General features: G+C 38.3%; 3 protein-coding genes across 18 annotated transcripts; 1 reads left to right on the top strand and 2 right to left on the bottom strand.

Annotated features, from left to right (window-relative positions):
* Nucleotides 1-891: 891 nt before the first annotated feature.
* On the bottom strand, nucleotides 892-4443 carry LOC145822187 (uncharacterized). Its single transcript, XM_082918785.1, has 2 exons — nucleotides 4159-4443; nucleotides 892-4059 (listed from the first exon to the last, which is right to left on the bottom strand). The coding sequence occupies exons 1-2, from the start codon at nucleotides 4441-4443 to the stop codon at nucleotides 892-894; spliced, it is 3453 nt and encodes a 1150-aa protein (XP_082774911.1).
* A 39-nt stretch (nucleotides 4444-4482) lies between these two features.
* Nucleotides 4483-5013, bottom strand: LOC145822186 (uncharacterized). The gene has a single exon (XM_082918784.1). The coding sequence runs from the start codon at nucleotides 5011-5013 to the stop codon at nucleotides 4483-4485; it is 531 nt and encodes a 176-aa protein (XP_082774910.1).
* Nucleotides 5014-7603: 2590 nt separating this feature from the next.
* Nucleotides 7604-20770, top strand: LOC114258288 (uncharacterized). Of its 16 annotated transcripts, none has more exons than XR_014365154.1 (14): nucleotides 7614-7817; nucleotides 7952-8003; nucleotides 8103-8157; nucleotides 8601-8686; nucleotides 9197-9316; nucleotides 9387-10507; nucleotides 10620-10811; nucleotides 10928-11103; nucleotides 12432-12545; nucleotides 13380-13515; nucleotides 16036-16092; nucleotides 19347-19441; nucleotides 19527-19650; nucleotides 20415-20770. XR_014365154.1 is itself a non-coding variant. In XM_082922026.1 (14 exons), exons 1-14 carry the CDS (start codon nucleotides 7729-7731, stop codon nucleotides 20484-20486), a joined length of 2478 nt encoding a protein of 825 aa, XP_082778152.1. In that variant the 5' UTR covers nucleotides 7620-7728; the 3' UTR covers nucleotides 20487-20770. The 16 variants fall into 16 exon arrangements, 13 of the variants coding, with proteins under 13 accessions (XP_082778157.1, XP_028054020.2, XP_028054022.2 ...); XR_014365152.1 differs by having other exon boundaries at nucleotides 7618-7817; nucleotides 12432-12663; XM_082922026.1 differs by lacking the exon at nucleotides 16036-16092 and having other exon boundaries at nucleotides 7620-7817; nucleotides 9387-9525; nucleotides 9598-10507; nucleotides 12432-12663.
* The last annotated feature ends 857 nt before the right edge of the window (nucleotides 20771-21627 follow it).

The raw sequence follows: 21627 nt of genomic DNA, 5'->3' as shown, positions 1-21627 counted from the left end.
ATTTTAAATTAATAATATTTTCAATTTTAAAAATAGAAAAATTTGAGAAATTTCTCAGTTTTACACAACCATTGTTTATGAAAATTTCTTAGTTTTTGCACAACCATTGAAAATCGTTTGGTGATAATGAACTACTTCTTTCGGGAAGACGTGGTCTTGGAGGTGTAGTTTAATGTGATCGAGTCCCCACTCATTTAAAAAACAAACCCAGCTGAACCTAGAATCATCATTTTTCACCAAGCTCTTGTAGTCACCAATGGCGGATGATGAGGAGATTAGGTCTAAAACCACATCATCCATGATGAGGATGAACTTAGGATGTGGTATATTTGGTGGGTACAAATAGATAACTTTGAGGACTAGTGATTGAATATGGAAATTAAGAAGACGAGCTTTGATTTGGCATGGTGGAGAAGAACGATGATGGTGTGGGAGTCGATGTAGGTGTTGACGGTGTTGAGATAGATAAGGAGAGAACCGAAGTCAAAAAGCTTGAGCTCTATTTTTTATATGTGAGAAAAAGAGTTTGAAACTAAAAAAAAAAAAAAGAGAAAACAAATGAAAGAGAAGGGGATGTTTGGTTGTAGTTGTTGGGGAGTGGCTGTAAAAATAAGAGAGAGAGAATGAAGATAACAACTTACATTCACACCAAGCATGCAGTTAGACGTATGGCATTGATGGAGGAGGTCTTAGAATGGTAAATTAGTCTATCAAAAATTAATGGGACAAAGGAGCAAATAATCTTATCTAGAACTTAATGGATTATAAGTTCACAATATGGGACTTATATGTAAATGGCCCATTAAAAAATAATTATAATGAATTTTTAAAATTAGTGATAATTTTTTCTTTTTTTTTTTTTTTTTTTTTTAGAGGGTAGAGGGAAGGCCCCTACGAAAAAGGAACATCATTCAACAGAATATGCACCAAATTGGCAGGGACCTCAGCAAGCCACACCCGCTTGTTCGGAGCTTCCTTTGCCATTTGGGCCAAGTGATGAGCCATAAGGTTGCCATTGCGCCTCACATGCGAGACACGAAAATGTAAGAATTGCTTGGAACAGGAAATGGCACATTGTAAAAAATGACCAAAAGAAGCACATAAATTACTTTCGTCTCGGATAGCCTTCACCACAGTCAGAGAATCACCTTCCAAATGAATGTTGGTTAGCCCCAATTCTGTTGCAAACTCCAGCGCCTTGACAGCCGTAAGGGCTTCAATACAATCGCTCTCCAACCATGTCGGGATTTGTTCCAAGAAGGCAACTATCGGCTCACTATTTTGAGCACGAATGATGACCCCCACACCACATGACTGCTGATTTTTGAAGGTGGCCCCGTCAAAATTCACCTTAACAAAATCCCTTACCGGCGGACTCCACTTGTCCAGACCACAGCCACCGTGAAGACCTTGCATATTAGCTTGTGCCATTCTAAAATCTTGCAGCAATCTACTTACCATCTGAATAGTTGAAACCGCTGGTCGCTCAATACTAGTAAATATGGCTGCATTCCGAGAAGACCACACACCCCAACAAATGGCAAAAAACAACTCCAATGTATCTACATCAGAACTCCTCCCAATTTCATATGCCCAACTCATAAAATAAAGACCAACTCCCTTATCTAACACAAACATCAGCGGGCTGTGACGCCACACCTCCTGCGCCATCGGACAGCCCCACAAACAATGCATTAATGTTTCTGGCCCATCACCACAGCAAGTACATGTAGCGTCCGATATCAAATGCCGATGCCGAAGTACAGATTTTGTCGGCAGAATATTGGAGCAGCACTTCCATGCAAAGACCTTGATCTTATTGGGAATCCGAAGGTGCCAGACCCTCTTCCAAAACCAGGTAGTATGTTGCACCTCGGACCCAGACCCTTTCCCCATCCGTAAGCTAAGACTCATCTGTAAATGGTAAGCCAAACGGACCGAAAACACACCACTTCGTGTGTAATGCCACACCAACATGTTGGGTATACCTTGACAGCAGAGAGGGATTTTCTGAATGGCTTCCATGTCCATGGCCATAAAATTCTCCTGTAGGAGCCGTGAATTCCAGCATCTCCTGTCCTGGTCAATCAAATGACAGACCAACGCATCCGCAAGCAACTCGGTAGGAGGAGAGTAGACCCGAAATGTGTGAGGCCTAGGTACCCACTTTGCGCCCCATATCTGAACCGATCGTCCATCCCCAATTCGCCACCTTACTCCTGCTTCTAATAACGGCCTAGCATTAATAATACCCCGCCACGTGAAAGATGGATTCGACCCAACGCCAGCTTGAAGAAAATTCGCAGTAGGATAATACTTGGCCTTCAACATTCTGGCCAGCAATGAGTCCGGCGACGCCATCAATCGCCACCCTTGTTTGGCCAATATAGCTGTGTTGAAAGCTTTTAAGCATCGAAACCCCATTCCACCTATCCATTTTGGCTCACAAAGAGCTCGCCAATTTTTCCAGTGGATTTTTCTTTTATTCTCCCGCTGTCCCCACCAATAATTACTCACCATAGAGTCAATCTCTCCACAAAGCCCATCTGGCAGTTGGAAACAGGACATAATGTACGTGGGAATAGATTGAGCAACCGATTTTATCAGGACTTCTCGACCAGCTGCCGATAAATATTTTTCTTTCCACCCATTCAGCCTTTTCCTGACTCTGTCCTTAACATAGTTAAACACCTCACGTTTGGATCTACCAACAATATATGGCATGCCAAGATATTTCCCAGATTCCACCATAGTACCAACCCCCATTTCTGTTCGCAACACCTCTTGAGTATCCATTGCAACATTCTTGCTAAAACAAATAGCCGATTTTTCAAGATTAATTTTTTGGCCTGATACTAACTCATATTTTCCCAAAATATCTTTAACCACAGTTAATTCTTGCACAGTGGCCGCCCCAAAAATCAAACTGTCATCCGCAAAGAAAATATGGGATACACGCGGACATCCTTGACACACAGCCACACCAGTGAATTGTCGCTCTTCTTCAGCCCGAGTGATTAAAGAGGACAGGCCCTCCGCACATAACACAAACAAATAAGGTGACAGTGGATCCCCTTGCCGAAGCCCTCTGCTAGGAACGAAAGTCTTTGTCGGACGTCCATTGATGAGAACAGAATATGATACAGATGAAATACAATGCAAAATGGTATCCACAAACTGTTGGTTGAAACCCAGCCTCTCCAAAACACCACGCAAGAAACTCCACTCAACTCGATCGTAGGCTTTACTCATATCAAGTTTTAAGGCAAAATGCCCCTCTTTTCCGTGTCGTTTGTTCTTCAAATAATGGAATATCTCGAATGAGGCAAGCACATTATCACTAATAAGCCGCCCCGCCACAAAAGCACTTTGATTTAGAGAAATGACTTCCGGCATTATTTTTTTCATCCGATTGGCTAACACTTTGCTCACAATCTTGTAGGCCACATTACAAAGGCTAATTAGCCGGAATTGAGACATTCGTTTAGGATTTTTCACTTTCGGAATTAGCACCAAAAAGGTATCATTCATTTTCGTCACCTCTTTCCGATCATTAAGGATCCCCAAGACTGCCTGTGTGACCTGTGCACCCACTATTGGCCAAAAGCGTTGGTAGAATAGAGCGGGTTTACCATCCGGGCCCGGTGCTTTCGTAGGATGCATTTGGAATAACGCCCGTGACACCTCCTCTGCTGTGTAAACTCGAGCTAGTTCCGCATTCATCGCTGGAGAAACAGCCATGTGGATTTTATCCACCACATCTCCAATACCCTGCGGTTGTCCCGACAAAAACAAGTCTTCAAAAAAGCCCACTGAAATCTTCTCCAGCTCCTCAGTCTTAGTACACCATACACCCACATCATTTTCAAGCCCATCAATCCTCTTCGTCTTATGCCGCTGGGAAGCTTTGGAATGGAAAAATGAAGTATTGCGATCTCCCTCCTTTAACCAATTGGCCCGTGCTCTTTGGCACCATAAAGTCTCCTCGCGCTCAAGGAGTTCATCAATCTCACAGCATAAATTCCTACGAACACAGTTGTCTTCAGTCGAGAGCACATCCTGACCATCCAGACGTCAGACCTCACTCAACTTAGTTCGAATTAACTGTTGGACGTGGCCAAACGTGGTCCTATCCCACTGAGATAAACCAACACTCACCCTCTCCAAATTATCTCGCACACTGTCCATATTTGCCTCTTGTACATGGCCCCAAGTAGCCTTGACTACCGCCTCACATCTTGCGTCACGAAGCCACATTGCCTCAAACCGGTAAAGACGTGGTCTACGCCGACTTCCTAACAGGCTCACGTGCAGGCCCAACAAATCTACCATAATGGGAATGTGGTCAGATGTGGTACATGTAAGATGAAACACGCGAGCCATCGGAAACAAACCTAACCACGCTGCATTAGCCACTCCTCTATCTAGACGTTCACGAACCATCCCAGATGGTCTACTATTACACCATGTAAATTTGGGCCCTCAAAAACCCATGTCAACTAACATGCAGTCCGAAAGTACTTGTTGAAAGGCTTGTATCTGAACTCTACTTCGGTCATTCATACCCACTTTCTCTTCTGGCAACAAAATTTCATTGAAATCACCCAGCACCATCCACGGCAGGTCCGATAATCCATCCAAGCGACGAAGCAACTCCCATGAAAAACGTCTGTTAGCAGCTTCAGGGTGGCCATAGAACCCGGTAAAACGCCATCGCAGGTTCCCCTCACCGGACTCTATCATAGCATCTATATGCCCACTAGAATAGCTTTGCACTGAAACCATCACCTCTGGCCTCCATAATAGTGCTAACCCCCCAGACAAACCATTCCGATCCACAAACAAACCCCCAGCCATGCCAAGTTTACACCGAACCCTCTCCATGCTGTTAGCCACGCACTTAGTCTCCATAAGAAAGACTACATCAGGAGCTTTTTCCTTCAGCAGGAGCTGAAGATTACGAACTGTACGCGGGTTCCCAAGCCCACGACAGTTCCAACTAAAGCATTTCATTGTATTCGGCGGGGCTGTCCCGCAGCCACCACCGTTGATTGGAGAGAGGAAACATGCTCATCCTGTCCCTCGGAGAGCTTAACCTTTTTACTACCAGCAGATGAACCAGAAGACTCATCCTGGAGTCCCCGATCTCGCTTACCCACTGTCAACTGCGTTCCACCAACCCCAAGCATATGCTGGTCGAACGTGTGAGAGGAACCCCGTGCCAACTTCTTTCACTTTTTTCCAACCTTCAATGGGCCATCAGAAGGGGGCAGATTGAGAGTAGGTCGCACCGAAGAGGCCAAAGCTGGACTGGATTGTCCATGATTCCCACAAAACTTGGACCCATCCAGGCCCCCCAATCTCCAGCCCCCCAGTACACAATTTTGTTTTTCAGGCCCAAGACTGGCCACCACCTCCATAACCTTTTGCCCAGCAGGCCAATCTAAAGTTTGGTCCAAACCAGCCCATTCCCCAGAATTTTGAATATTAGAAGCTGGCGCTAAAGAAAGAACACTGCTACCCTTACCTTCTTGGGAACCCACCAAATCCGCCCTGATATCAGCAATCGTGGGATTTTGGGAATCAAATTGCAACTTACAGGATTGAGAGAGATCCACCAGGGCCCCTTAGGAAGCCAAAACTGTACAGTTGTCGTTTAATAATAGAATTTTTTTAGTTAATTGTTGGCTATTTTAATTTAGGATTAAAATATTCGTTTCAATTATTTTTTTTTATAAAAAATAAAATAATTATAATTTAAATATGATATTTAAAATTTTAATTTATTTTATGTAATGGTGAGTAGCGGATATACCAATTCGCCCAAACCGATCGAACCAAATCAATCTGCCGCATTTTGAATGGATGTGTGATAACGAGCAGACAGTTGCGCATTGATTTTTTCCAATCCGCCTAGTTGTGGACGGATAGCGGATTTGAGGTTATTTTTGCCGCAATCGAACCGCAAAACCGCGTGCCCCCCTAGCAATTTGTAAAACTTTGTGTTTTCAATTTGTTTAGATATTCTGTTTGTGTTTTCAATTGAAAAAGAGTTTAAATATTTTGTTGATTATATTTTGTTGAAAAAGAGTTTTCAACTTGAATATATTTTTTGAATTGAAAAAAATTAATGTATTATTTATGTATATTTTTTGGTTTTTAAATCTAACTCTATAAATAATAAATAAAAAACATGATATATGCTGATTGATTTTTGTTTTTAAAAAAAGATATAGATGTAACTATACAGAGGCACACAGTCTCTATTACTGGATGATTTTAGTGGTTTAAATTGTTTTTATATTTTAAGAATCACAAATTATAATATTTTATAGGGTGAATTACACTAACGGTCCCTTTAATTTGGGGCTTGTATCATTTTGGTCCCTGACTTTTCAATTGTGACATATTTGACCATAAATTTTGAATCTTGTTTCAAATAAGGACAATTGAACATACTATTGGATTTTTCAAGGGCAAAATCGTCAATTTGATAAAATATAAATTAATTTGACAAAAATAAATGTAAAAAAATTATTTTTGATTTTTTAAAAATTATTTCTACCTACTAAAGATAAAATTATATAAAATTGATAAATCTTTTAGACATTTATTTATTTTTACCAAATTAATTTTTATTATGTATTTAGATGATGATCATGTAAAATTAATTTTTCAAAATTAATCATGTAATTTTTATTGAATTTTTATCAATTTTACGTAATTTTATTTTTAGTTGGTAGAAATAATTTTTTAAAATTTTAAAATATGTTTTTGACATTTATTTTTGTCAAATTAGTTTATATTTTATCAAATTGACGATTTTGCCATTGAAATTAAGCAATCGTATGTTCAATTGTTCTTATTTAGAACAAGATTCAAAATTCAGGATAAAGTGTGTCACAATTGAAAAGTCAGGAACTAAGGGACTAAAGTGACACAAGTCCCAGACTATAGAGACTGTTAGAGTAATTTGCCCTATTTTATACAGATGAGGCATGCTGTGATTGTAATATGTGGATGAAGCATGTAATGATTGTAATATTGTAAAGTTTTAAAATTTATTTATTTAGATGAAGCATGCAGTGATTATAATACTTTTTTAAGTTATCGACTATAATTTTTTTTTAAAATTTTTTTAAGGAAGTGCACAAGTTAAATTATTTTGAAAATTTATAAAATTTTAAACTGTCAAATCGATTCACATTTATTCTTCAATCCGTGGCGAACGGATGCGAACTGATTTTTTTCAACCTGTTAATTTGGCAGACGGATGACAAATTGAAAGTTTCGTAGCCATAACCGACCCGGGTCCGCTCCTAATTTTATTTAACTAATTGATTAATGCTTGGGAGCACTAAAAAGGGAACACTAATGAGGTGACTCTCCTTTTGATGTGATAGTTGCCTTTTGTATTTTTCTTTTATTTTTTATATTTTCCCACTCATTAAAACTATTAGTGATGAAATTTTTTTAGTCATCTCTATCTTTGCTGTAACTAATTTAACCAACTGTTTTGCCAAACAAAGCGACAATTTACCCTCTCCATTTCGATGTTTTTCGAAAAAACAAAGAGCAACGTCGCCGTTTAAGCCTTTACCAAATTATGCATTTGACTGGAGTGAGTGAGACGGTGGCGACCGTGCTCTGACCTAGCCCCTCCCGCTCCCGTTGTATATATATAAGGCCGTATCTCTCTCTATTTACCACTTCGAGATTTTGGTATGGATGCTCTGCTACTTGGAAGCGAATCACCTGCTGTCAAAGCTCTCGGCTCCCTCTTCAAGCTCACCCAAGTCTTCCTATGGTGTGTGTGTGTGTGTGTCTCTCTCCTTTTCTCTGTATTTATGTATATATGATGTTATAACAATTCAACGCACTAGAAAATTAGGGCAGTTTAGGATCTTAAACCTTAGTAAATTTGAACACAACGACTTGTTTACTCTAACAGGGATGATTCTTCAATGGAGACCCTAGAAGGGCTGTCTTGTCGTGAACTTACAGTCAGTCCCTGTCTCTTCATTCTCTCACTCTATTTTTTGGTACCTAGTTCTTCGTAAGTTTGTTGAGCTTTTGGTTCAGGTTTTAGTATCTGAATGCAGGATTCTCTTCGTGATGACGATCAGACCAGCTCAGACACCATTCTTGCAACGAAAGGCAAGTCTTTTAGAGCACTCCCATCAATATTCATTTTTTTTGATCAAATGTATTGGAAAATTTCCAAACTTATGAAACAAAACCATCTCCAATCCTTTTTTAAATTTCAACAAATTTGAGTAAAAATATGACGATAGGGAATTTGGTGAAGGATTATTTGGTTCATCTTTGATTTGGTGAAATGGTTGGGGGCACACTTATAGCCATTTTTTCATCATTTTTGCATATGATGAAAAAATTGATGAAGGATTGGAGATGCTATTATCCACCTAATTTTCAGCTTGTTATAATAGATCTTTACTTTCTCCATCTACTGCTTTGTGGGTAGGTGAAATTTGTTAAATTTGTGTTGGATTTCTATTTATTTTATACTTGTGTCACTCTAGATATATGCTATTTGTATGCTTCTCAAGTGGTTCTATTGGTCTTTACTGAATTTTCAGATTGTTGCCCTTTATCAGATGACATGGAACTCACCAGGCAGATGAGTGCATTAGGGCTTCCTATTTCCTTCCAAACAAACAAGGAAGTGAGTTTGCACTTTCTTCTCTCTAATTTTAGTTAGTAAAGTTTAGTCCCTCATTTGTAAGTTTGTTTGCAATGCCCTCGCAGGTGACGCATACCCAATATGTAACTTTTATTAGGTGTACATCTACTTCTATTGGAGATGAAACAATGCCATTATAATAGCATCTAAAAAAAAAAACCCATTAGTCACTTGTGCATGTTTGCGTCCATCAGTGGAGAGATAACGTTAAATTTATTAATGATAAACTAGGCTTGTGGTAGATGTTTGTTAAAAAACAATGGTTTCTCGAGAAGATGACCTAGACATTACAGGCAATGGACCCATGCCTGTGTTGCTCCACCATCTATCATTCACAAATAGAATTATTGCGAAATTAGAAAAGAGGCAATTGCCATCTCCATGCTAAAAAATTGGCACCATGCTGCTCCAAGATATAGGGCAAATTTATAAGCTTCACTCTTTAGGCAACTCTATTAGATATAATATAATGAAGAAAATGTTCCTATTTAGGCAGCTCTCAGATGTAATGAAGAAATTATGAGTTCTATTGCTAAGGATGGCTTCAAAGGGTTACCAGAATCAATGCATAGTTTAATGGTTGCACAGAATGTTCCCATCTCTAAAAAAAAGGTGTTATTGACCATCCTCTTTGTCATTATTTTACTTCTGCTCATCCAATGATGTTGGCTTTGTGTTGTAGAGGAGCCATGGCAAGATCAAAGGGAAAAGAAAGGATATGAACAAGCAACATCTACATGGTCATGAAAGAAGTGATGATAGTGTACTAGATTTAATCAAAGTGAGTGAAGGGGATATTGCATCTCCCACTGTTTTTCATGGTAAAACCAATGATTCTTTATGTTCCATGTCAATGCTGGACCAAAGTGAATCATCTTACTGTGGTATTGCAGTGGACTTCAATAAAACTCAATGCCTTTGTGGTGAGGAAGAAGATTTGGCAGATTTGACTGCCAGGACTACTTGTGCTGCTGTTGAGGAACAGGCATGTGATGGAGTATCCAGCATTATAACAAATTATAGCCTGGATTGTGGCTCCATGCACAGCAATGTTTTTTCAAAGGACAACATGAAAACTGCAGCGGTGTCAAACAATTCAGACGCTGGAACTTCCCCAGGAAGCATTACCATAGATGATGATATTGAGCATCACAAGAACGAACAGGATAGAGGATTAATGGAACTTTCATGTATGGAAGGTTTCTTGGTGGTTGATGGTGATTCAGAAGGTGAGAAATTCTACAGTGATATTTGTATTGAGCAGCCGCAGGGCCGTGATGTAGGTGCATGCTCACAGTCTTCAGAAATGCTTGACCACGATGAAACTGACAGTAAAGACAATGGTGATTTCGAAGACTGGACCTCATACTGGGACTCTTTCTACAAGAGAAACTATTTTTATAACACCAAAACACATGAGTCTACATGGGACCCTCCTCCAGGCATGGAACACCTAGTATTTGGTGAAGGCATTGAAAAATCAGAAGAAATGATTGTTGAGATGGCTGAAAAGAATTTTAATTCTGCAGTTTCTTCCCATCATAGTAAATCGCTAGATCTAAATTCTTATGATTTGCGGTGTGAGTCTGATTCATTTGGGGAATCCAAGAAAGACGATAAATCACCGGACCAGCCACCTACTGAGCCCTTCGGGGAGTTTGAGCTTGCTGGTGACAACTTTTGTGACTTGATGACTACGCCTACTCTAGACTGTGGTTTTGAACAGTTGAATGAAACCGAGGTGATCAATAAAAATTGTTGTGACGAAAATTTATTACATTTGTTATCAGAGCACACATGCAGGTATTCTGTTTTTCATCATTTTTTGGTTCTTTAATTTCAGGGGATATTCTAGTAGTATTTATGTTTCCCCCCTTTTTGTTTTAATCTAACTTCTATTCAACTTCAATCACAGTTGGGGAAATGAAATCAAGCAAATAGATTGTGGTGAGGTTTGCAGTACAAATTTGCAGATAACAGATGCTTATAGAACTGAAGAACTGGATTGCTCTGGACAAATAGGTAACTCTGAGGAGATTATCTTTTGTGAGGGAATCCAATCAAACTGTGATTGTGATGATGCCATCCAACCATCAGATGCTTGCAGGTAGTATCAGATAGGTTTAGTCTATGATGTGTGTATGAGCACTACACGATGCTCTCCTTATCAATAGAAAATGTTGTTGACTAGGGCATGGGTTTCTGATCTGGTTCTTGTTGCAGCTTCGGCACTGCACTTGTTCTATCGGAGGACAATTGGAATGGTAATGTGCTTCTTGGCCCAATGGATCGTGCAACAGACAAGTTGGAAAATGAGCAAAATTCTGTCACTAGAAAACTGAACAAGAAAGCAAGGAAGAGAACACGACTGAACAGGAAATTATCTAGTGACTCTGAAGGTTCAAATCTCTCTCTGTTTCTCTTCTTGTTTTCTCCATTTTCATTTTTTTAATGCACAATTTCTTTTGTTCTGCAAAGTTGTTGAAAATTTGTATACTGATATGTGTGATATATCATGTATCATGGATATTAATAAGCTAATAGTTCGAGAATATTGAATAGCAAAAATCTGTTACTCGTTCTATAATTGGTAACACATTCTGTTTCATGGAACAACATGTGCTACCAATTACGAAAAATGCTAGAGATCCCAAAAGATTTATCAAAATTTCTACCAAATGTCTCACATGGGAGTAGGATTACTCACTAATTACAGCATGAGCAATAGATTTCTGGCCAGAACTCAAAACTTTGAAGGTGGTCATGCTTCTGAGTTCTTCTACAGAGTATCAACCATCTGATAAGGCCTTTCAAGGACATGTGAGAGGTAGTGCTAAATTAGTGTGGGTTAAATGTGCAGACCCTGTACCTTTTGGGAATCATGGTAGGCTTGATGCAAAACCATTAGAGCTATAGAGGGAGAGAGCTGAGACAACCTTAGTGGAGAGAGAGAGAGTGGCAGTGGGGGTGAACTATCTCATGTGTGAAGGAGATCTCGTCTATAGAGGAGCTTGCTGCATATGGAGGGAAGGGAAAGACTCCTTTTATAGGAAAGTTGGGCCATGAGGTCAACTCACTCTCAGGAGTCGTGCTGAGTAGGTGTGATACCCCTTATGAGGTACCAGTGGGTAGGTTTAATGCACTTCTCGAGTTATCATATGTCTCGGCCGAAGAGACCTTTATCTTGTCTAAAATTGGTCAAAGTAAAGCCACCATGAGAGGCGGTGAGCTAGACAACTTTGACTATAGCCCTCAACTCTAGCCGCCAATCCAAAAGTCCCTAGTGAAACTGTGCTGGGTCATGCGTTGCTCGGGCATCCCATGATCGACACACTAACCCGGGGGTCGTGAAGCCCTGCTCTTGACCTAGGCAAGGTCAGAGTGCCAAGTCTGAGCCAAGTGATGGTAGGGAAAGTCCTGGCGGGGTGCAGGGGAATGCCTCATGGGAGGTCCATGCCTTGTGGCATTTGATGCGGGACACAAAAACCTACAATTAATTATATCTACAACAAGTGTTGAATGTACTGATCCTGATACACCTCATGTCTATGATGTTTGCTTAAACACAACTTTCAGGACATTTTAAACTGTAAATTGTGTTGTGGTTGGTTATGGAGCTTTTCGTAGTTATTTTCCTGAGCTGTTCACAACTAATAAACTATTGATACTTGATCAGAAAGTGTTGAATTTTATTCCTCATGATAAATCATCATCGAAATCTTTACAGAGCTTCAATTCCAAGGGATTTTGGAGGAGTTCTCTCCCAGTATTGGCAAATATTGGTGTCAAAGATATCTACTCTTCTCCAAATTTGATGATGGAATAAAAATGGATGAAGAAGGTTGGTTTTCTGTCACTCCAGAACCTGTAGCCAGGCATCATGCATTTCGTTGTGGTACTGGTATCATAATTGATTGTTTTACTGGGGTTGGTGGGAATGCCATCCAATTCGCACAGAGGTGAGCACTATTTTAACACCATGTTGTGGTAGTTCTTTATATATATATATATATATATCTATATGTATTTTATGCTTTACATCAAAGAGGAAAATTACATGATTTGTCACTGAAGTTACTAAATGATTGTAATGATGTCCTGCACATGCCTTTTCAGCTCATTTTTTGGGTAAGAATTTCCGATTCTAGTATTTAAAATTATGTTTTACATATGATTACTGGATTGTTGTTGGAATTGGCATAGAGATTTCTTATCTGGGCTTATTGTGAACTTGCGGGTAGCCAGTTGTGCGTACTTTATTACGGTCTAATCATGTTTTTCCAGTTGAAGAGACGGATAAGATAAATTTTCTTTGAGTAAAATATTAGATGTTGCATGTTATTTATCGGTGCCTATCACAATTTCAAATATACTAGTTTTGGAAGTCATTTATTTGTCAGAGGATAGCTGTTCAATAGGAATGGTGAAGTTATTGTTGTTGGGTTATTGTGCATGTTAACTGGCATAAAAAGATTGATATATTTCTTTCAACCTTTTTTTTTTGGTTACGTTTTTTATGAGAAATTCATGTTTCATTCATGATGTTCACGATTTGTGTGGTACTTAGATAAAAAGCGCAATCATAATTCTTTTCTTATAAGTATGTTCAGCTTGCAAGGTTTCTTATATCAACTTCGATGTGTGTGCTTGATTTCTTTGTTATTTGCTAATTCAGGAGCAAACATGTTATTGCAATCGATATTGACCCGAAGAAGATTGATTATGCACAGCATAATGCAGCCGTCTATGGAGTTGATGACCGTATAGAGTTCATAAGAGGTGACTCTTTCCTCTTGGCACCGAGGCTGAAGGTATTTAAGTTCATTGGTTAGACATTTAAAAGAATAAGATTGTCAAAGCTTGTGAATTGGAAGCTGCAAAATGCTTTAAACCATATTGTTTTTGACAGTTATAGGGCATTTTTAAGTACAGGAATAGAAGAAGAGAATGCAGCTATTCATACTGAATGACATTATAAAATACTCCCTCCGTCCCAATTTATTTGCCCATTATAGAAAATCCAACTTATTAAGGAGACATGCAATCATTACATTCTAATTCAAATTTTGAAACATTTTTCCCACCATTGCCCTTTTATTTGAATTTTAAAATGAGTTTATAAAGGGCAATTTTGGAAATCTAACTAAATTTAGTATCCCAAAATAGAAGATGGACAAATATTTTGGGACAGGACCAAAATGGAAATGTGGACCAATAAAATGGGACGGAGGGAGTATTTAATAATGATAAGGGAAAATGCTTTTTATTTCTCTATATAGGATCTTGTTATTCTTTTTTGCCAAGAGTCAAATTTGCTAAATTTGAGTGTGTGTTGTTTGTGTTACAAGTGTTGTGCAATTAAATTTTATTGAGTGACTTACTTCTTTGACATTAATTTCCCATTGCTATGACATCAATTACAAGACTTGTACCCTTTTAACTTCATTTTTAATTGGCTAAATGATGTATCTTTTGTCATACTGGTGGACATTTTTCAAAGAAGACAATGGAGCATGATGAGTAGCTATATAGGATTTGAAAAGAATAACTTATGTTCTTGTGATCTTATCTTCCTATGTTTGAGTTGGCAAAGTGTGGATCCATATTGTCTGAACATGATAAAAGTTTTGAAAGTCATGATTTGGTAAGGAAGCTTGGAAGCAGTGGGCAAGGCTATATTGGGGCTGTTTGGTACAACTTATATGAGTTGCTTATAGCTGCTGCTTTTTCTTTTTCTTTATTATTTTTAAATTTATAACTTTGGGAGTCTGTGTTAGACTATTTGGTGTAGTTTTTGCTTACAATTTATTATGTAGAAATTGTGAGAATAATATTAGTATAGTATATATTATGTGAATATTGTTTCCTATTTAGGATTAGGTCTAGAATTGCTATATATATCAGATGTATATATTGTATTAAAACACAATTAAATATACAATTTTATGCACAAAACTAATATGGCATCGGAGCTTGGTTCAAAACCTGAAGGACTCGAAACCCTAGCAACCATCTCTGATTTTGATCTTTAGTCTCATGAAGTCGACCCATCTGAGTTGGTACTTCGTCTGGTTGTTTCGTCTGGTCATCGCATTTCATCATTGCAATTCGTCTGAATTTTTAGTGTTTGTTTCGTAGCCATTGGGTGTTCATTGAAGTCATATTTATCACCACAATTGCAATCCGACAACACATTGACCCATTTGGTTCGCGCGAGGGATCTCTCTCTCTCTCTCTCTTTCGTTTTGGTTCGTGAAGGTCTCTCTGTCTCTCTCTGTCTCTCTCTCTCTCTCTCGCTCGCAGCTCTGTCTGACCTTGTTCTTTTCGCTCGACCTCGACTTCAGGTTCTCTCTCTCTGGCTGTGTTGATCGAAGCTCTTCATCATTGGTCTCTGGTTCTCTGCTTCGACTTGCTGGACTTTACTTCAACTTCTGGTTCTCTGGTTGGTTCACTCTTCCTCAGTTTTGCTTTACGATTAAGCTCTCTCTCGCGACGGTTTGCTTTCTCTCTTTCGTTGGTTCTAGGTTAGATTGCGTGACCCATCTGAGGTATTATCTCTCTTGGTTGACCCATCTCTTCTCTGGTTCACTACATCTGTTTTGGGGAATTACGCAACTCCTTTTCTAGTTCTGTTTGGTCATATTTGACCCATCTAGTATTGGTTTATTAGATTTTGCCTTATCAAATTTCTGTTTATTACACTTGAACCCCTTAGCTTTCTGGTTATTATGAGGTCTTTAGCTCCAGATGAGTGTGCCTTCTGCCGTTAGAGGGGCTACTAGAAGTATCACTATCCCAAGAAGGGATGTCTGTTTGGCTCACATTCTCAGCAGTCTCGGACCCAGTTTTGCCTTTCTTCTCCGAGTAATTTTCAGGCTTCTGCCGGTTCTACTGTATCTGCTCCAGCTCTTGATCCTAATTTGGCTTCCTTGAGTGCTCGGGTTAGTTAGCTTCAGCATACACTATCTACCTCACAGCCATCCTTGTCTGCCTCCATTATTTCCTCTCTTCATTCAGGCTTGTTTGGGTCTTCTTCAGGTATCTCTTTATCTGTCTGGATTTTTGACTCTGGTGGCTCTCATCATATGACTCTCCATCTCTTCTTACTTCAAAATTGTACTCCCCCTCATTTTCCTATTACCGTTAATGCTGCTAATGGGTCTGGTATGTCTATTATATTTGTTGGGTCTGTCTTACCGTTTGCTATGTCTGTTGTCTCTATTCCATCTGTCCTTTATGCTTCTCAGTTATCTGTCAGTTTATTATCTATTAGTCAGCTTGATGCCTTTAGTTTTTATGTTATCTTTTCTTTTTCTATTTGTTCTGTGCAGGATCGGATGTTCAAGTAGTAGATTGGGACTGGCTATAGAATTGGAGACCTCTATGTGGTGAAAAGCTTGCATCTGCCTATGATAACTTCTCAAATTGTTTTTTTTTTTCTTTTCAGTTAGATTCTCTGTCCAATCCTTTCTACTTGTGGCATTCTAGATTAGGACATTTGTCTGCTGACCGCTTACGGTCTTTAGGTCAGTCAGGTTTATTGGGTAAAGTTTCTCCTAATGAACTTACTGAATGTTGGGGGTGTAAACTTGCCAAAATGACAGCCTTATCTTTTCGTAAAAATACTTCTATATTTGATATACCGTTTTCTTTAGTTCATACTGATGTTTGGGGCCCTTCTCCTATTTTCACTAAAGGGGTTTATGCATACTATGTGTCATTTGTTGATGACTGCACTCGTTACACTCGGGTTTATCTTGTGACTCATAAGTCCGATTTCTATCAGATATACCGTATCTTTTAGTCTATAATTACTACTCAATTTGGGTCTATAATTAAAGTGTTACGATCTGACTTGGATAGGAAATATTTTTAAAATGAGTTTTGTGAGTATTTGGCCAATTTGGGTACCATTCACCAAACTTCCTGTACAGATACACTTGTCCAAAATAGTCGAGCCGAGCGTAAAAACCGTCATCTCCTTAAGACAGCTAGGTCTCTTCTTCTCTCTGCCTTAATTCTTGCTCCATTCTAGGGGGAGACAGTTCTTACTGCTATTTTTTTTCTCAACTGCATGCCTACTCCCCTTTCTGTTTGGTCAGTCTCCTTATGAGGCTTTGTTTTCCCAAATTCCTAACTACTCCCTCCTTCGTGTGTTTGGGTTTGCCTATTTTTTCCTTCTTCCCGCAAAGATAGGACCAAACTTAGTGCTCGGCCTGTCCTCTATGTCTTTTTGGGTTATAGTCCTACTTAGAAAGACTATCGGTGTTACAACCCTGTTTCTCGTTGTCTTTATGTCTCCCGTCATGTTTCTTTTCTCGAACGTCTACCTTATTTTCAACTTCCTCCTCTCACAGCCCCAGTTTCCGGAGAGGATTTGGTTCATATTGATCTGTTTCCTTCTAAGGTCCCGTCTGATGAGTACATCTCCACAGTTTCTCCTGAGCTTATTTCATCTTCTCCTCCTGCTTCACCTCTGGCTGTTTCTTCTCATTCGGTTTCTTCTCCTTCTCCGTTAGTTTATTCTCGTCGCATGGCTCCTCCTCCACCGGTTGTCTCTGCCCCTGTTGTTGATCCTCCTGCTTTTGACGACTCTGATCCTGTTACACACCGATAATCCTACTCGAGCGTGTCATCCTTCAAACAGGTTGGGTTGGTCTAATACATGTTTTTCTGCTTCCTATCATACTTTTTTATCTGCTATTCACTCTTTTTCAAAACCTCAGTCTTACAAAGAGGCCTGTCAGGATCCTCATTGGGTTCAAGTTATAGAGGATGAGTTGTCTGCTTTTCAGAACCTCTACACAGGTTTGTCGCCTTCAGCGTGCTCTGTATGGTCTGAAGCAGTCTGCTCGTGCTTGGTATGATCGCTTTCAGACTGATGTTACTGAGCTTGGATTTCATCCTTGTGCCCAAGACTCTGCTTTATTTCTTCTCCACACCTCTATTGGATTTGTTGCATTATTACTGTATGTGGATGATATGATCATCACTGGTTCTGACTCTTTTGCTATATCTGAGGTCAAGCAGCATCTTTTTCGCACCTTTGAAATGAAAGATCTGGGCCCATTATAGTATTTTCTTGATATTGAGGTAGCTTCTTTTCCCAATGGCTACTTTCTTTCTCGGGCCAAGTATGCCAATGAGATTATTCATCGTGCCGGTCTTACTGACACTAAGATTTCTAATACTCCCATTGAGCTTAATGTAAAGCTCAACACTACTGATGGTGTTCTTCTGGATGATCTTACTCTATATTGAGAGCTCATAGGTTGCTTAATCTATATGACGGTTACTCGTCCTTATCTTGTCTATGTTGTTCATGTGGTTAGCCAGTTTGTCTTTGCTCCTTGCTCTACACATTGGGCTGTCTTGGTTCGAATTCTTTGCTATCTCCAAGATATTATATTTCAAGGTTTACTATTGTTCTTTACTTCCTCTCTGGATTTGGTGGCCTATGCTAATTTTGATTGGACTGGTGATGTTACTGATCGCAAGTCCACGTTTAGTTTCTGTATGTTTCTTGGCAATTCCTTAATCTTTTGGAAAAGCAAGAAACAAACTATTGTTACTCGCTTTACTGCCGAAGCTGAGTATCGTGCTATGGCTCATGGTACTGCTAAAGTTGTCTGGCTTCGTTGTCTTCTCTCTGACTTGGACTTAGTCTTCTCCAACATCCCTCTATTGTGACAACCGCAGTGCTATTCAAATTGCACATAACACTGTCTTCCAAGAGCGGAGTAAGCACATTGAGATTGATTGTCACTTTGTTCATTAGCATCAGCAGTCTGTCTCTATCTTGCTTCCTTTCGTCTCTTCGGCTGTGCAGCTTGCTGACTTATAAGACTCACATCATTGCTCGGTTTCAGTTTCTTCTTGGCAAACTCTCAGTGTTTTCTACCCAAACACCTTGAGTTTGAGCGGGGGTGTGAGAATAATATTAGTATAGTATATATTATGTGAATATTGTTTCCTATTTAGAATTGGTTTAGGTTTATTCTTATTTCCTATTTAGGATTGATTTAGATTTATTCTTGTTTCCTATTTAGGATTGGTTTAGGTTTATTATTGTTTCCTGTTTAGGATTAGGTTTAGAATTGCTATATATATCATATGTATATTGTATTAATTGAATATATAATTTTATTCAGAAAACTAACAAAAATAACTTAAATAAGTTGAAAATAGCTTATTATTTGGAAGTTGGGAGAGGAGTGTTTTTGGTTTCTACTTTATGATTGTTAGCTTTCTAACTTACAAGAAGCTACATCAAATAGTTGTGAGAAATAATTTGTTTGTTTTAAATGCATTCTACATCTAATTTTTTTTATTGTTGTTCGCAGAGTTAATACTTTATTTATACTCTGTTGAATTCCCTTGGATGAGCTGTTAATTAGTCTTTTTATTTGTGTAGCAACTAGCTAGTGTTTTGATCTTGCGTACTTGCACTTGTGGCTGCATTCCGTTCGCGCTCTTTAGTTGCATCTATTTGCTTATTAAATAAAAATGTTGTCTGAGATGTTGTTATCATACAGTACTTTTTGGAATTAACTGGTTTGCTACTCTATAATTAATGTGAAAGCTTATGATGCATTCTCCAGCCAACTTATGTTTTTAAATCCTTGAAATTATTGCACTGTAGGCAGACACTGTCTTCTTGTCACCTCCCTGGGGTGGGCCCAATTATACTAAAGTAACGACATATGATATGAAGACAATGCTCAAGCCACATGACGGGTCTGGTTTCTCTCTGATAAATTTGCTCTTCATAATTATTTAAGTAAATTGTGGCACTAACTCGGTACTTATGTACTTATGCCAGACATGTCCTGTTTAATGTTGCAAGGGGAATTGCTTCCAAAGTTGTCATGTTCCTTCCAAGAAATGTTGATTTCAATCAACTGGCCGAGTTATCTCTATCTGCCAATCCTCCATGGTCACTAGAGGTACAAACCATGCTTATTTTCTTTTAACATTTTGTTTTCTTTTCACTTCCACTCATGGAATGATCTTCAGAGTGTTTCATTGTCGGATGGGAAAAAATGAGCTTGAGTTGCATAGTTTTGCTAGGGTGTGTTTGCATGTCCTATGCAAATGGAATGAAATTATTATATTGTTGTCTCACTGTAAATTCATCCGAAGGAACCGTCACTGGAGATAAAATATTTTCGCCTGTGCTTTTTACCAAGTTTCCAATATTGTTTGTTATGCATCTACAATCAGTGATGACTCTGCGATATGATGCTTATCTGCCTCTGCATTTTCTGGTGCAAATGACATGATTGCATCTGTGTATGTCCAATGGGCCCCAAATAATTAAAACATTATTGTCTTGTCACTCACGGGTAGTTGTAGTGATTTTAATAGGTTGTGATGGTTGGTACTGTATTTCTTGCTGTCTCTAGCCCTAATATTAGGAGAATATACCTGTGGATTCTTGAGTGTATTTCTACTCTCTCCATCATTCTTCTTGGCATTTTGTCTAAAATTGAACGGTTAGGATCAACAAATCTCATCTTTTGTCTAATGCCACGTGGGAATGTCATTCATCCCCCACCCATTATTATTTTTTGCCCCAATCTTACCATGGCCTGTTAATAAAGCTTCAGTTGTTGCTGTTCCATTACTTATTAATCCGAAATAAGAATTCTTTAAATTTTCTTGTACTAAGACTAGATTGCATTTTAATGTGCCAAGTCCATGGTTGCAGGTCGAGAAGAACTTCTTAAATGGCAAGTTGAAGGCAATAACTGCATACTTCACTGACACATCATCAGTGTAGAAGACACAGAAACCAGCTTCATAAACGAAAGTTCAATGTCGAGATTGATTGAGATATTGACACCATATATTTAGTTAGGTAAACAAGTTACTCTAATGGCTTGTATATCATGTACAGTTTTGTATCGCATATGTAATGTTATATGTTCAGAAGGTTTTGTAAATTGTGGGGCGGAGACCCTTATCGTCACTGTATTACAAGCAAGGTGCGATTGTAGCTTTGTTCGAATTCCCGGCTCAAATGTGTTTAATGGTAAAAACTTGTGTGAGAGTTTGATCTTGCAATGGGATGGTTTTGGTGTTCTAAAAGAGAACGTAAGATGTGTCAATTGATAAACAACAATGCAAAATACATAGATTGAATTACAACATGATTCATAAAAAATGCAATGGAAGATTGGATTAAACTCAGCTATGGAGTGGTCCACTTTCGAAAATATCTCAATCTATATTGCACTTTTTGTGATCCATTGTGTTTTAATTTTGTGTTCATAACATCAGTGATTGATAAATAGTGTAAAGCGTTGCTCCTAAGCATCTAATAGGGTTTTTTTTGGTGTGGTTGTTATTCATTTTTTATGTAGTTGATTGTTTATTCTCTCATGAAGTTTACAGTTCGTTTAGATTGAGAGGTAAGGTGAGAAGAAAGGAAATGAAAAAAATCTCTCATCACTTATTTAGATGAATAAAGGGATGAGAAATAGTTAGAATGAGATAAACTCGAGTTTTAATTCTCATCACTTTTGGTTAGCATGGTGAGAAACTAAAATTGTTCTTCATAAAAAAAAAAAATTATAATCATCCCTCTAAACAAAAAATAGTTACAATAAAATGACAGATATATCTTTATTTATTTATTATTTATATCCAAAAATAAGGTAGTGAAAAATTATAGGATAAATTATAAATACATCTCCTGAGATTTGCTTCAAATACAGATTGTCTTCTGTGATTTGAAAAATTACAAATATCACTTTATTAGAATTTTTCATTTAACAGAAGTTACTAAAAAAATAAAATTCATAATTGTTCTCTTATACAATAATAAAATTATTTAAATTATCAATTGAAATATATTTTTAACATTATTAAAAACTGTTAATTAATTTGATGATTTATTAATAAAATAAATAATTTATTAT

The sequence above is a fragment of the Camellia sinensis genome, chromosome 3, assembly GCF_055761805.1.
Source record: "Camellia sinensis isolate YWXY chromosome 3, ASM5576180v1, whole genome shotgun sequence".
NCBI classification, from domain to species: domain Eukaryota; kingdom Viridiplantae; phylum Streptophyta; class Magnoliopsida; order Ericales; family Theaceae; genus Camellia; species Camellia sinensis.
The sequence above is the reverse complement of the archived record's forward strand: the minus strand, read 5'-3'. Positions and strand labels throughout refer to the sequence as shown.